Source organism: Actinia tenebrosa, unplaced genomic scaffold, assembly GCF_029948245.1.
Source record: "Actinia tenebrosa isolate PJP-AT-01 unplaced genomic scaffold, QUT_ActTen_1.0 PGA_scaffold8__29_contigs__length_14323225, whole genome shotgun sequence".
NCBI lineage: Eukaryota > Metazoa > Cnidaria > Anthozoa > Actiniaria > Actiniidae > Actinia > Actinia tenebrosa.
Genome location: NW_028292585.1, coordinates 13,968,593 through 13,983,339, shown reverse-complemented (window position 1 = coordinate 13,983,339; position 14,747 = coordinate 13,968,593). Strand labels below are relative to the sequence as shown.

Genomic DNA, 14,747 nt, shown 5'->3' with positions numbered 1-14,747 from the left:
AGGAACTGGAAAGAAGGGAAAGAAAAGAAAGACAAAAAGGAAGAAAAAGGGAAAGATGGGAAAAGGAAAGAAATGAAAAGAAGAATAAAACAAAATTATCTGTTATCTTTCAGGATCCGGTCATTTTTGGTGGAACAATGAGAAAGAACATCGATCCTTTCAATGAATACAACGACAATGATCTGTGGAACGTTCTAGAAGAGGTATACTTTGGTCGAAGGGTACTCGGGACATATGAGATTTTTGATTGGCAAAGTAATGACTTTGATCTCGAATTTTACTTAGACCTCCTGTGGTAGGGCCCGGTTTCTGTTTACTGAGGGTACCAGAGGCCCCTGAGAGCTTAGAGAGGAGAGAGGATAAGGGGCCCCTTCTCTCTCTTCTCTCCTTTCCCAACCCTTCAAACAGGCCTCTCGTATCCAGGGTAGTATCTGTTTAGCCTAAAGCTATTCTTCTGAGTGTGTTGCGCCAATGCAAGGTGCCCCAAAGAATTTTTTTTAAAGGTTTCAACAATTGTCCTTTTATTAAGCTTTATCGAAATAACCTAAATTAAAGTGTAAAAAGCGTTATTTATCGAAGCGATCTACTCTCTGGTTGCTCAAGCAAGCTTTATTTTACTTGCTTCAGGGTCTGTGCTGGGAAGCATCAAGATCGTGAAAATACATTTTTGTTTGATTATTCTGCGTAAAAAAATGCACGATTTTCACGCAATCTTAACGTGATTTTAGACAGTGCAGTCAACAACTAATACAAACAGAAAAAAAACTAAAAAAAGGAAACCCCCCAAAACAGAAAGTTTTGAGACTTCTCAAAGTCAATTCCTGCCCTTGACGTGATTCCTGGTTCATAGTCCTAACAATGGCTTTTTTTGTATGATTACATATTATAATTCTGTTAGGTTCAACTCAAAGCAGCTGTGGAAGCTCTTCCAGGAAAACTTGAGGCAGAAATAGCAGAAGGAGGGTCAAACTTTAGTGTTGGTCAGCGGCAGTTGATTTGCCTGGCACGTGCTATTTTGAGGCATAACAAAATACTTGTCATCGATGAGGCTACAGCAAACGTCGATCCGAGGTTTGTCTGAAGAACTATTATCTTTCTCCCAACTTTCTTGAGCTTTATTGAGCTTTGACTTCTTGTAGTATTTTCGTTTGTTGATTTACAATTCGTTCCTTGTGCAGAACTGATGCATTGATCCAAACCACCATCCGAGAGAAGTTCAAGAAATGTACGGTGCTAACTATCGCTCATCGACTCCACACAATTATGGATTCTGATAGGGTCATTGTAAGTATGATGACAGGATATGATCTGCTCCTAAAGTCCTGCTTTCAGATCTTGCCTATTCCATTCATCTTTTTTTTTAATTACAGGGGGTTTTGAGTTTTTTTGATACAGGAAAAGTGAAAAAGGCTTTTTTTGCTATTTTTACTTTCTTTTTCCCTTCTTTTGGGGGGGGGGGGGGGGGGTGGGAGGGAGGCTTAATACCACAGGAAGCCCAAATGTAACTGCATTTTTGATTCATTAGTGGGTAAGGAATAGGGCCTAGTTTGCCACAGGGAGGCTACATTCAATGACAAGACAGATAATGGAGTTTTAAAAGTATATTTTATGCGTGGGGGTGGCACTCTATACCACAGGGAACTCAATACTTGTAAAGGATTAGAAAGACCTTATACTCTCTTTATCTATCTAGAATTTTTTAAATAAGACATTTTTAGGGGTGGAGATTGAAAACGTAACCACAGGAATCCCAATTCTGATAAAAATATGGGATGAGATGAAAGCTCTTATGTGCTTTTTATTTCTTAGGTCTTAGATGCTGGTCACCTTAAAGAATTTGATGCCCCATACATTCTTCTTAAGGATGGCAAAAGTATATTCTCACAGCTTGTAACTCACACTGGACCAGATGAGGCACGAAAGCTCTATGAAGTAGCGCGAGAAGCATACTATGAAAAAAAGGCCATATCAGAGGACCAAGAACCAGATGAACCTGATGGAATAACAAGTTTATCCGAAGGTGAATCACCAGAAGTGGTAATCATCGACCACCTTGCTAATGGAGAAGCTGGGAAATCACTTCAATTTGAATCAAACTTGTAGTTTTTATATATGAAATATATATATTAATTATATATTTTTTCAAATTGAGATATCTATACTTCTTTAAAGTGTGGGAATACCTAATACTTTAGTTTCTTCGTGGAAAATATCCTTGACTTTTAGATGATGATTTTTATTTAATTCAGTCGTAATAATTTATTTCTTTAATTACTTATATAGCACAAAATTCATGTAATCCTAACCTGATTGTTTATGATAATTTCCATCTCTAAACTTTATTAATTTAGAAAGATGAAAATTTACTTGTGATGAAGTTATTAATTTTTTATAATTATACTGTCAAAAAATTGTATCTGTAAAGGTGTTCAAATTATTTAATATAAACTTATTTTTTTATTTTGATTTTACTCTAATAATTTATTAGAAATTATATTGATATTAATGGTTAAATGATTAAAAACTAAACATTAAATATATTGTCATGTTCTGTATCCGAAATATCCATATATACTATTTATTCAAATAAATATTACCTGATTATCAAAATTGTAAAACTACATGTAATTTATAATAATGAAAAATAATAAATAATAATAATGAGTGGTTATCCTGCAGGTATGACGTCTTTTATTCATTTTGAGAGGGTGACACATGACAGTTGAGAACTTTGCACTGACAAACTTGGTGACCCTATTAATGTTTCTAGGTGAGACCGGACTGCCATTCAATGTGGCCATCAGAGCAACTCAAAGGTCAAATCATTTGCAGATATCTTTACAACAAAGGCTGTACCTTCTCTCAAATATTTTAAGACCCCCAAGTGTTGGTCCAGCTGTGGAGACTTGCACTCGCCACTTCCCACATAGCAGACTGGTGATCTAAAGCTTGTCTTTCTGCTCTATGTATTCCCTTTTTCTCCCTTAATTTTATGGCAACATGAAATACTTTTGTTAAATTTGCTTCATTGACCAACCAAGCAACTTGTAGTTGAGCATAGCATTGTCGCATGACATTAGTTATATCAAATATGAAATAATTCAATATTTGATCACTTTCAAAAAACTCACTGATATGAGGAAAATTAAGATTTGTAGACTGAGAAAATGAAATATCAGCATCAAACAAAATGCAAGGCGCTAAAATTCCTGCTTTAAAACTAACTTCGTTATCTCAAATATTCATTGACAGCTAGTGATTAACAGCTGTCACAAAACACCAGTCTTAAATATTTTAAAATTCTTTATAATTATTGAGATTGACTCGTTCGCTCAAAGTCATACCAAAAGACATACACATATTATGATAAATTCACTCGTTTTATTAAATCACTCTACATCATAAAAACCTTCATATACATCTTCATTTAAAATGGTTATTTTTAAAATTTGAGAGAAAGAAAAAGACACATGGCCAATATATTATTTTCATGTCAGTCACATGTGAGTGGCTTCGAAATATCCTTAGTTTTTCAACGTAAAAACGTTCAAAGACAAACTAATTCAGCTATTTGAGAATATGCTGGCTATTTTAAAAACATAAAACACGCTGAAAATGAAAACAGAGTTCAGTCTTTGTTGCTAACTTCTGGCATCAGTTACATTTTGTTTGTTTTGGTAACCGTCCTTTTCATCTAGCTTTATCATCTTCTGAATCCAGATCTTCCTCAAACGGCTCCCCAACACCAGAATGATCCATAAGATCTGTAAGACTCTTTTCTATTTCGTCCATTTTCTTTCCTGTGTCGTTAATTCTCTTTATGATAGAATCTTCAGCAGATTGGAACTTGTCTTGCATATTCTGTAGCGTTCCTTCGACAAATTGAATTAATTCTGGGACAGTTTTTGGGTTAGGATTTTCCATTATTGACCTGAAAATCACAAAGATGGATTTTATAACTATTATATATTTAAAAATTACAGCAATCGGAGTCTTACTTACTCGTAAAAGAGTGAATTTTTTGCAGCCTTTCTGTCGAATGCTCTTCTCTCTCTGCTGTAACTCAGTTTGAAATATGCATGGCGTCCCTAGTGCTAATAGAACGCTAGCTGTCATCTTATTGGACAGTTGCTAATTAGCTAACCAATCAGAAAACACTAGTAGGCTTAGGAGAACGACGCTCAGCTGAATTCTTTTATTTTGAAGAAGAGTAAAATAAATAGATAAATAAATAAATAAATAAAATAAATTATATTAACCTATCCTAACATCTTCAAAACACTAAATATCAACTATTTCTCCATTGTGGGGAAAGGGTAGAAGGGTTGTGACGCAAATTTTCATACTAAATTGTAAATGGGATTTACTCTCCTTGAAATATTTTTATATATATTAGACAAATAAAACCATTTTGAATAGAAAAAATTAGCAAAAGAATCGAAACAGTGACGTAAAAAAGGAAGCTAGAATAAAAACTTGAATTATTATCGACGGAATATCGATTACATTTTGTAGGTCGATAAGCCCTCGTAGAGCATGTGTGCGCAGTCGCCAAGGCAACACGACGCCTTGGTCCAAATATTATTCGGCCATTTTCAAAGTGCATTGAATAAAGACAGTCATTAGTAGTGGACGTACTTCGAAAGAACAACTATTTTTATTATTATTTCGGGTGCAATGGCATCCCCACACTCGGATAGATCAGATATATTCCCTAAAATTCAAAAACAAGGGCTCGTAGAGTCTAAAACGCCACAGTTAACTTATATTGAAGACTCAAGCTTCGATATTCGAGAACTTGCACGAGAAACAGGCAACGAGAGACAGTTTTTTAGGAATTCGCCTCCTACAATCGTTGGATACAGAAAACCTGGGAGTCAAAACAGTTCAAGGAATAACTCTCCAGTACAAAGGAGATTTGAGGTAAATAATTTTTCTCCTTTCTTATAGTTCCCGGGTATAGTTTAGATATTTTATATCGTATTACTAGAACAGATGTTGGAAGTTTTGGTTATTTTTTAGATAAATCCATTTAAAAACATAAACATTGAGTATTATTTCCTTATCATCTTACTCTTATTCAGCCCAAAGAATAAAATGCTTTGTTGAAAACACTGTTTCTTATATTTTTTTAAGTCGTTCTTTTGGATCTAATTTGATACAATTACATAAATTTAATTAGAATGTTGAAAGCCATTCCAATGCCGTTCCATTCTTTATTATTAAATTCTTTCCAATTTTCGAGTTATATATTTATTATATCCTTTCATAAGCATAAAAAGTTGTTGAGATGGAAATATAAATATGCGAAATAAACTGTTAAGCCAAATAACTATTCCCTAATTAATAATTTATCTCTAGTTTTACAGTTTATATATGTTGCCAATTAGCAACCAGGGAAGTGTCAATAGACTTTCAAAGAACAGTTAATAATATTTGTTTTTATCTCCAGAGACTTGTGAAGGTGTTTTTCTTATAATTATTTATAAACATCCATTGTTGTTCATAGGTGAAGCAAATTTTGAAAACAAAAAACAAAAAAAACTAATAACTAAAAAATAACTATTTTTACAGCAAGGAGACCATAGTATATCTGTTGGAAGGAGTCCATCCATATCGCTTGACCTTGGAGCATCGTTTGATGATGTTCAGCTTCTACGGGATAGAATATTAAGACTAACACAGGACAAAGAACAGCTAAATACACAGGTATTGTAGGATAAAGTATAGTATATACAGTATAAATAACTTTATTTCATGTTGATATGTACAATAAGCTGGAGAGTCATAATAAACGCTCCAAAGGCCAATATAATTATTGTTCACATACCCTGAAACCCTCCCTAACTAGCCCTTGGAAATATCAATCCCCTTCATGGTGGAGTTATGGATATTTCTGGAAAGCCTACACAATATAAACCAGTACCACAGACCCCCGCTACCCATTGGAAATTCTAGTCCACTCAATGGAAAGTAAATATTCATTATTTTCTACCATACAGTATCATACAATGTGAATATAATTGGTTGGATTATTTGTTTTTGTCATTTTTCACACTCTACCAACACCTTAAATTTTCTCGATATTGTTCTCAGTTGGCTCACTACAGAAAAAGTTCAGAAACAGCTCAGACTGACCTAGCAGCTGAAAAAGTGATAACTACCACACTACAGAATGAGGTAAGGAATCATATACTGCATATCATATGACAATTGTGTACTAAGATTATTGGTGATGTCTATCTTATTACTCTTTTCTTTTCTTATTTCACATGATCTGTGCCCGGGGGGGGACTCTCTTGAAAAGTGGGTAGGGGAGCTCAACGGACCTTTTAGGGTTGAAAATGAGACCTCGCGTACCTTTTAGGGTCTCTGGCTGACTCCCGGCTGACTCTGTACCTTTTAGGGTCAGATTTTTGAAAAATATGAACCGTCATACGAAAATATAATGGTTGGAAACGTTGTCATTTTAAATGTGGTCGTACCTTTGAGGGTCTGAAATCATCATTTCAGTTAATTTATGCATACCTTTTAGGGTCATTTTCAAAACTGTCCGTCGAGCCCCCCTACCCACTTTTCAAGAGAGTCCCCCCCCAGGGTCTGTGTCACCTCAAACTAGCTGCTATGACAGGAATGCTGTTCTTAAAATGATGTATAATTTGTTTAATATGTTGTCTTTTCTTACACTCATTTAGCAAAGAGATATGCAGCAGCAGCTCTCAGAGAAAGAACAAAAAATAATGGAACTAAAGGTACTGTAAGCATTCAAGTTGGCATAGAATATCTGAATTACTTTTTGGCTTCTCTGGTTCAAATCATTATATATTTGATAGATGGATAGACAGACAGACAGAAAACTTTATTTATACACGGTAAAAACATCAGTTACGTCCTAAATTCAAATAAGTTAGAATTAAAACTGGTTTGCATGTTTGCCATGTGGAAACTAGTTAGACGCTGCAAGAAAAAGATGCTGTGACTGAAATTGTCTAGGTCTTAGAAAATATTTTATCAATTATACACGGCATGAAACCACCTCTCTGGACTAAATGAAGTCAGCTGGGTAACTCATACATGTAGATGAAATTGAATTTTGAAGTGTGCAGGGTTTTGTGAGGGGGGGACAAATTACTTGGAGAGAAAATTACCACCTGGGAATTTCCAATTTCATCCATGGTGGGATATTCTGGAACCACATATTTCAAAATGTGAAAAAAAATTTCTCGAATTTTTTCATAGTTCAATTTTTATAGCACATTATGATCACCTTTCATGGTAAGGTTTAGGGAATTAAGGGTGGCATAGCAGTTAAGTGCACTTGCCTCTGAACACCTCTCAGGTCTCAGGTTTGATTTCAAGGTTTGTATGGAAGAAAATTGGAAATTCCAGATAAGTGGGGGAACGTTTTTTTCAATTTTCCTCCATGGTAGGGTATGGAATTGTTCTGAAACCACACAATATTTATTTGATAATTCTTTTTCTATAGTGTGAGATTGAGGGGGAAAAACAAAATGAGGCCAGATTACAAGCCTTGGTTACGTCACTGAGACAGCGAGTACAAGAAGCAGAAGATGATGCTGAAGACAGGGAAAATATTGCATCACGAAGTGATGTTACCATCTTATCTCTGCGTAAAGAAATGCAGAACTTACAGGATAAACTGCAGCAAGCAGAAGTGTCACTTAGACATCACATAGGTGTGGAAGAGGAGGCAGCTAAGAGAGCTTCCAAATGGGAAAATAAGGTAAGAAATAGGGTGAAACTGAAATCTCTTTTATTGCAACTCCCTAGATCATCCAATAATACAAGGAAATGTGCATACTGCTTAATGCATATTAGATATATGCATCAAAACTAACTGAGCATGTATTGCAGGGAATTGCATAAAGCTACACCCCTTTACATATAGGAGGCTTTGCACCATCATGCAATGACAGCAATGGCATGTATAGTAAAGGAACTAGAAACAGTTGAATTTTCAAATATTTTTCATTATAATTGTGTATTTTGAAACTTTTATCAGTCTTTTCTGAACAAAACAAAGATTGAGTCGCTCAAAGAGAAAACGAAAAAGAAATAAAAAATAAAGTGAATGAAAGATTCCCACCAGTTCAGTAAGGACAAATAAAATAAACTGTAAAGATATTTCCAATTTATATATAATTTTTTTATTTTCTTGTTTTTAGTGCAGTGAACTACGACATCATCTGGTCAAAGCACTTCATCTTGATGCAACAGAAGCAGCCACAATAGCAACAGAATCACTCATCTCAAAGGTGTGATTTATACAATAACATGAATACAGCTGTGCCACATATACCATACAATCAGCTATCAGATTCCAGGAAAGAGAGTTGGAAATAATATTCCACCTACATATTAATCTCTTTTTGTATCATAAACTTACAAATATTGTAAAATGTATTTTTGCCTTTATAGGTCTCTATTTTTGAATTTCTTGTCTCCTGGAGGATGGGGTGGGGGGAGGGGGTGTCTGTCAAACCCTGGGGAACATTTTAAATGTTGTTTAATCATAATCGTTATTCTTTTTCCTTTTATTCTTAACAGATTGCTGATTTAATAAAGGACAGACACACACTCATTGACAAGTCTAATTCTCTTACGCGAAATGTCCATGAGAGCAACATGGAAGCTAAAGCAAGCAGGTTAGAGCAATACTAGAACACAAAACAAAACGTCATTTACTATGATTCATCCTTATGATCATCTTGATCTTCACCATCATCTTCGTGATCATCATCATCATCTTTCTTAATTTTGATGGTCATCATCTGCATTTTTCGTCATCATTATCATCATCAACATCCTCATTCATTGACATTCAACAAAAGCATCAGTAGACAGACCTCTTTACCTTAGGCATAATGTTATCCATCACAGACATGTCATTCCCTAGAGTATCATTTCTTTGTTTAATGGTTGCGCATGAGGAGACACATGAATATGGATACAACTCAAACAAAGAATCTTATTCTCAAGAGAATGACACGTGGTCTGAAATGGGAAAAAATTGTACCCAATCTAAAGTAGGTCAATAGACCCCTTGCAGCATGTCAGAATGCAGCTCAATTTGGAGGACATAACAATAGGTTTCCAATTCTCAGGAGATTGAAATTCCTGCTTTGTCTTCGAATTAAGCTGCTTTGACGTCACATGCAAGGGGTCTATCGCCACAACAATCACCACTTGATCTTCATCATCATCACCATCATCATTAATCATCATTGTTATTATCGTTATCATACTTAAATGATGTGACAACATTGCCAACGTTACACGAGTCTATTACGTGTCTTAATCGGCATTCATTTTGTTTTAAACTTCCAGAGAAACGATCATGCGCCTTGTATCTGAAGTCGGTCAAGAAAAGAAAGCATCCACTGAATACAAACAACAACTCGACCAAACCATACGAGAACGTGACACCCTGCAGCAGAAAGTCAGAGAGATGGACATCCAGAATGAACAACTGAAACGACAAGTGACGTCCAGTCAAGACGCATGGAGTGATGTGAACAAAAGCTTGGAGGAACGAGAAGCGAAGTATGTTTTAGTGGTAGGGGCGTTGCCTGAGGTGTGGTGCGGTAGGGTGATGGTCTGGCTCATCATCTACTTTTAACTACGTCTTTATATTCCTCTTAGTGTTGTCTGTCGTCTTGATCACTCTCGTAGGGGCGTTGCCTGGAGTGTGGTGCGGTGGGGTGAGAGTCTGCCTCATATGATCTTCTCCTTTCAACTGTTTTTGTATTTTTCTTAGTGCTATCTGTTGTCTTGATCGCTCTACTTTGAATGAAATTCAATGATTTGCGCTTTAAACCATGAATGCAACTTGATCACACTCCACGATTTCAGTTAACTCTATTCTCATAGAGTCGATTTGGAAGGTGTTTTCACTCCTTGCCCTTCCTCCTCTCGCACCATCAATTTTATAAGTAATTTTTTGATGTGTAGGAAAATTTAATTGGGTGGGGGAGGGGTGGGGAGAATGTCCTTCGCCCAACTTCTCGGCATCTAAGATCTTATGTCTGAAATGCAATCTTTTTTTTTTTTTTTTTTTCTCGTGAATTTGTATTGTAATAAAATTATTAATTTTGATTATTTTCTTCCAAGGATAAAATCAATGGAAGAAGCATTACAGACAAGTGAATACACGGGACAAGCCACTCAACACAAGGTCAATATACCCTGCATGTTTCAATCACATTTCCTATATCGCTGATAGTAGTTTGACGGGGCCTTTATGTGACGGTTGCAGCAAAGAAGGCGCGGTCTAAAGACGTGACAACGCTTGTACTTTCTGTTTTGTGCGCGCGCCTCCTCGTACAAGCCTGGCGTCCCCATAAGGAAGTTATTTGTGGCATTTTTCATGCAGAATGTTGAATGAAAATGAGTGCACATTCACCTTCAGATGTAGACATTATAAACTCCACAACCTGCTGTAACGTTTGAATTAAGCCTCATTGGTTGTTTTTTGTTTCTTCAGCTTCATGGATTCAAGCGCCATCTTGCTCAGTTAGTAACCCCTCCTGGTGAAGATGTGACAGAAGATGAACAGTCTATACTGACCAGGGTCAATGAACTCGTTAAGAAATACAAAGATTTCAGATCGGTAATTTTTATAAAAATTGTTGTTATCGTTTGCTTGCCGATCTTATCCGCTTGTTTATCTTTATCATAAACAGAATCATCTATCATTCATTATCATTGCCATAAAGATTACTATAGATCATGTATCCATCATCATCATCTTCACCAATCATCATTATCCCGTCATCACCAAAAGCAGTACTACTAACGCCGCCATATCACCATCATCGTCGACATCGTCATGAGGATGTCACCATGACCACTCTCACCATATTCTGATGCATACTATTTCCATCACAATCATCACTTGACAGAAATCGCTTTTGTTAGCTTAGTTGTTTGTTTAATTGTGACGTCACCAATAATAATCATTGTGACGTCATCATTTTTCCCATTGTGATAAATCGCTTTTGTGAGGTCAATTGTTCGTTTGATTGTTGCGTCATCAATAACGATTGTGACGTCATCATGGTTATGTTTGTGTTCGTGACATAAATCCACTTTTGTGAGGTATTTATTCGTTTGATTGTGACGTCACCAATAGTAACCATCGTGACGTATGTTTTTTCAATAGACATCCGAATCAGTGAGTGTACAAGTGAAGAACCTCGCAGACGAACTAGACAGTCAGCGTAGTCTGCATCGAACTACACTTAAACGAGCCACACAGGCTGAAAACCAACTGAAAGAATCACAAGAGCGCGTATCGGGACTGGAGGGAGAGCTGTTGTCTTCTGACGTAGAGAGGGATAGCTTGAAGGAAGACAAGAGAAAGGTAGGATAGCTTTCTTATGTCAATCTGTCGGTCAGTCCATACTGTCGGTCAGTCCATCTGTCGGTCAGTCCAAATGTCGGTCAGTCCATAGGTCGGTCAGTCCATCTGTCTAGAAGCCCAGAGCTTGTCCCCAGATATAATCTATTAACATACAACTGAAATATATGATAAACAATTCTATGATTTTTGTACCACTTGCGCCGGGAAGCAAATGGGATCACATGGCATTGATCTTTGTCCCTGAATTATCTATCGTAATTATACTGCAATATTCATTCTGCGTAGAATATTTACGTGTTCCAGGGAAGGTCCTTGGGAGTGAATAGACCTCAAGCATGATGACGTTCCATACCTAGACTTCCAGAATTCTTTTCGGTACTAGCACGATATACATTTTTATGCTAATTTTCTCTAGTGTCTTTATATTCTCAAAGGAGTTTCAACATCTAAATATATAAAGAGATTTTGAAAAGGAATGTGGTAGTTTAGATATTAAGCGTCATTAGGGTAAGCGTTTATTGTGTATTCTGCACATAGAAAGGCCTTTTCTGTCTCATGTATTCGTCACATTTGACCTTTGTTCTTTTCAATCAGTTTGTAGCTTTTTGTGAGAAGCTCGCGGGAACGATGAAGCTGGACGAGATTGCTAGCGACGTTGGTTTTGATGTGAACGGTGAGGCTCTACTAGCAAGAGCTGGACAGCTTGTTAAGCTTGAGGTAGGTGGATCTTCGAGAAAGACTGGAGATATTGTTCTTGGTAAAACAATTATTCGAGTTGTCAAACCTCGATTAAGTTAGAGAGATAGAAAAATAATAAACTGTGACAATCGACAATCATAACGGCAAGCAAATTCAACAGCAAGAGCAGAATAATTTTTGTGCGCGCAATGTTTTTTCGACGCCAAGCTTCCTTGTGATTTGCAAATATTACCATTCCGCGCGCAACATTGTTTTCGCGCACAACTGATACAATCATGCTGAACAAGTAGAATTAAAGGAAAAGGAAAACAGAAAATACACTTATACTGGCAAAAAAGTCCAAAGAAAATTCCAAAAGAAACAGACATCGGGCACTTTTATTGACATGAAATGTTGAGTGTAACTATCCTTACCGTAATCCGAATCGTAATGACGTCATAAATGAATTATGTCATTAGAATTATGAATCTGTGACGTCATAGTTCTGACGTCATAATGAGAAATTAAACGCGTTGCACGTTTGGGCGCTTTTGCTCTCCATCGAAATAACGAGTTTCTGAGCTTGTAAATGCTCGAATGACAACAGATGAAAATACAGACGTTGACCAGAATTTGTGGAGCCTGTAGCGGACAGTGTAAATAAGATTTTAAGAACGAGCTTCGGTGTAACTTTGAACTTGATTTATTTCAGACCGACGCATTGGATGACCGAAAAACAACCATCTACAACCTTCAACGAAGACTAAAATGGGCGAAACAACAAATCGAGAGCAAAGACCTTCACCAAGGATTGCTGAAGAAAAAGGTCGACAGCTTGGAAGAATATTACGAGATAAAAAGTAGAGTGGAGGTAGAACGAGATGAGAACTCCATACGGTTCAAGAAACTGGTGAAGCATAATGACAAACTTCAGCGAGAATTGCTGGAGTACAAACAAGAGGTTACTCACTTGAAAGCAAAACTATTGGATGTCAGTGAACTGAAGGTATGTGAACCTGGCCTTGTGTGGTGACATATAGGGGACTGGGCAGGGGTAGAATTGATTGTATCATCTGCATTCATCATTTACTCAGGGCGCACCGCTTGCGTAATGCTTGTTCAAAATGACAAACATATCTTCTAAACTAGAGATTCAGATTTTTAATTATGGGTTACCAATTCCATCCATTTCGAGTCGCAGTCTTCTAAGTTTCGTTGTTGAGAAAACTACACCTACACGTTTTAACTTTGCTACCAAATATTTTCATAACACTCAGTGCAAACCAATTAACGAACACAAATATCCACTTTTCATCGAGAAATATATAAAAAAATCCATCAAAACCTCTACTATTTTTTAAAATATCTTCTTTAGATATCATATTTTGCCGTTGTTGGTGAAATGAGTTAAGGCAACTAGAAACAGGGTGAAACGCAGGGAATGTTTTATTCTGATGAACAATACAATAGATGTAGGAATCAGAAATTGCTCTAATTTAATCAAAGAGATGTTTTGGAGTCTTGATGTGACTACTGTTAGCTCACAAACTTATTATATCGAGAAGAGATTTCACTCACGTTCACGAAACGGCACAGAATTCTTGAATAACCATCACGATCATCACTTCACGATCGATTCACGATCACTTTAATCACACTAAAAACCGACACCCAAAATCACAGAGGAGTGTGCATTACACAGCTATTACACGTCTGCAGACCACTTAACATATACACAAAGATCGCACGATGATCAACTTGGCACTACACGAAGATTGCACGATGCTTCATACAAAACTGCACGAAGATTGCACGATGAACTCACACGCCATTACACGAATATTGGCACGATGTTCCACTTGACACTACAACGAAGATTGGCACGATGTTTCACACAAAAAACTGCATGAAGATTGCACCGATGATTCACAAGGCACGTACACAAAGATTGCACGATGAGTCACACAAAACTGCATGAAGATTGGCACGATATTCACACGGCACTACAGAAGATTGCACGATGATGGTCACACGCCACTACACGAAGATTGCACGATGATTCGCACGCCACTACACGAAGATTGCACGATGATTCACACAGTAACTACACGAAGATGGCCCACGAGTTAGCATCAAGACAACTACGCACGATAAACTACACGTCCAATCCCCACCTTACGGGTCAGTAATTTAAACCCCATTTCTTCTCCTTTCCAGACAGGCCCCATCGAACAGAAAGAACGATCGAAAAACCTTGAACAAGTATTAAACACACTCGCGAGAGTAAACAAACGACAAAAGGAATATTTATTGTGATGTGAAACTGAGCTCGAGGGCATTCATCATATGTCAACGATAAACGAGGGCCAACACCAGTGTTCGCTGTCACAGGTCATCACCAGTGAACTGATACACTAAGATTGCTTTGTAGGAATCAAGGCTAAGAGAAGACAGGTAGGCAATAAATAAAACATCCATTATATCTATGTTTACGTGAATAGATAGACTTTTTTGCATGTCGCCAAATTACAGCTGTGCACACTGACTTACAGACTCAGTACTAGGGTTCTCATTTTAGGTTGCCAAACATGTCGCAAATACAAGTAAGTAAGAATGATACAACTTCAACAATATCGGCTTGCGTTTATCACGTGATTCAACCTGCAGGAGGCACAACAATAGGGAA

General features: G+C 36.8%; 3 protein-coding genes and 1 pseudogene across 5 annotated transcripts in view; 3 read left to right on the top strand and 1 right to left on the bottom strand.

Annotated features, from left to right (window-relative positions):
- LOC148905256 (ATP-binding cassette sub-family C member 4-like) overlaps window positions 1-2,438 on the top strand; it is a 61,188-nt gene extending 58,750 nt beyond the window's left edge. For both annotated transcript variants that reach the window (XM_089040796.1, XM_089040797.1), the window contains exons 27-30: window positions 114-203; window positions 899-1,071; window positions 1,179-1,284; window positions 1,810-2,438. In XM_089040796.1, coding sequence (XP_088896922.1) covers window positions 114-203; window positions 899-1,071; window positions 1,179-1,284; window positions 1,810-2,103 — 663 coding nt within the window. In that variant the 3' untranslated portion in view covers window positions 2,104-2,438. The remainder of the gene's footprint in view (window positions 1-113; window positions 204-898; window positions 1,072-1,178; window positions 1,285-1,809) is intronic.
- Window positions 2,439-3,361: 923 nt separating this feature from the next.
- Window positions 3,362-4,068, bottom strand: LOC148905255 (uncharacterized). Its single transcript, XM_089040811.1, has 2 exons — window positions 4,003-4,068; window positions 3,362-3,931 (listed from the first exon to the last, which is right to left on the bottom strand). Exon 2 carries the CDS (start codon window positions 3,922-3,924, stop codon window positions 3,691-3,693), a length of 234 nt encoding a protein of 77 aa, XP_088896937.1. The 5' UTR covers window positions 3,925-3,931; window positions 4,003-4,068; the 3' UTR covers window positions 3,362-3,690.
- Window positions 4,069-4,618: 550 nt separating this feature from the next.
- LOC148905254 (coiled-coil domain-containing protein 170-like) lies at window positions 4,619-13,199 on the top strand. The gene is made up of 13 exons (XM_089040800.1): window positions 4,619-4,923; window positions 5,575-5,709; window positions 6,097-6,180; window positions 6,696-6,752; window positions 7,487-7,744; window positions 8,187-8,276; window positions 8,569-8,666; window positions 9,349-9,564; window positions 10,132-10,195; window positions 10,505-10,630; window positions 11,183-11,383; window positions 11,978-12,100; window positions 12,774-13,199. The coding sequence occupies exons 1-13, from the start codon at window positions 4,678-4,680 to the stop codon at window positions 13,092-13,094; spliced, it is 2,019 nt and encodes a 672-aa protein (XP_088896926.1). The 5' UTR covers window positions 4,619-4,677; the 3' UTR covers window positions 13,095-13,199.
- Window positions 13,200-14,649: 1,450 nt separating this feature from the next.
- Window positions 14,650-14,747, top strand: part of LOC148905253 (serine/threonine-protein phosphatase 4 regulatory subunit 3A-like) — a 13,163-nt pseudogene continuing 13,065 nt past the window's right edge. Inside the window, exon 1 of the transcript XR_016118748.1 lies at window positions 14,650-14,664. The product of XR_016118748.1 is annotated as a serine/threonine-protein phosphatase 4 regulatory subunit 3A-like (transcript). The remainder of the gene's footprint in view (window positions 14,665-14,747) is intronic.

Bases quoted from the DNA above. Each gene is read 5' to 3' on its own strand.
- LOC148905254 (XM_089040800.1), top strand. From the start codon at position 4,678: ATGGCATCCCCACACTCGGATAGATCAGATATATTCCCTAAAATTCAA. The intron at 5,710-6,096 runs GTATTGTAGGAT...TATTGTTCTCAG, and splicing joins AAGAACAGCTAAATACACAG to TTGGCTCACTACAGAAAAAG. The intron at 8,667-9,348 runs GTTAGAGCAATA...TTAAACTTCCAG, and splicing joins ATGGAAGCTAAAGCAAGCAG to AGAAACGATCATGCGCCTTG.
- LOC148905255 (XM_089040811.1), bottom strand. From the start codon at position 3,924: ATGGAAAATCCTAACCCAAAAACTGTCCCAGAATTAATTCAATTTGTC.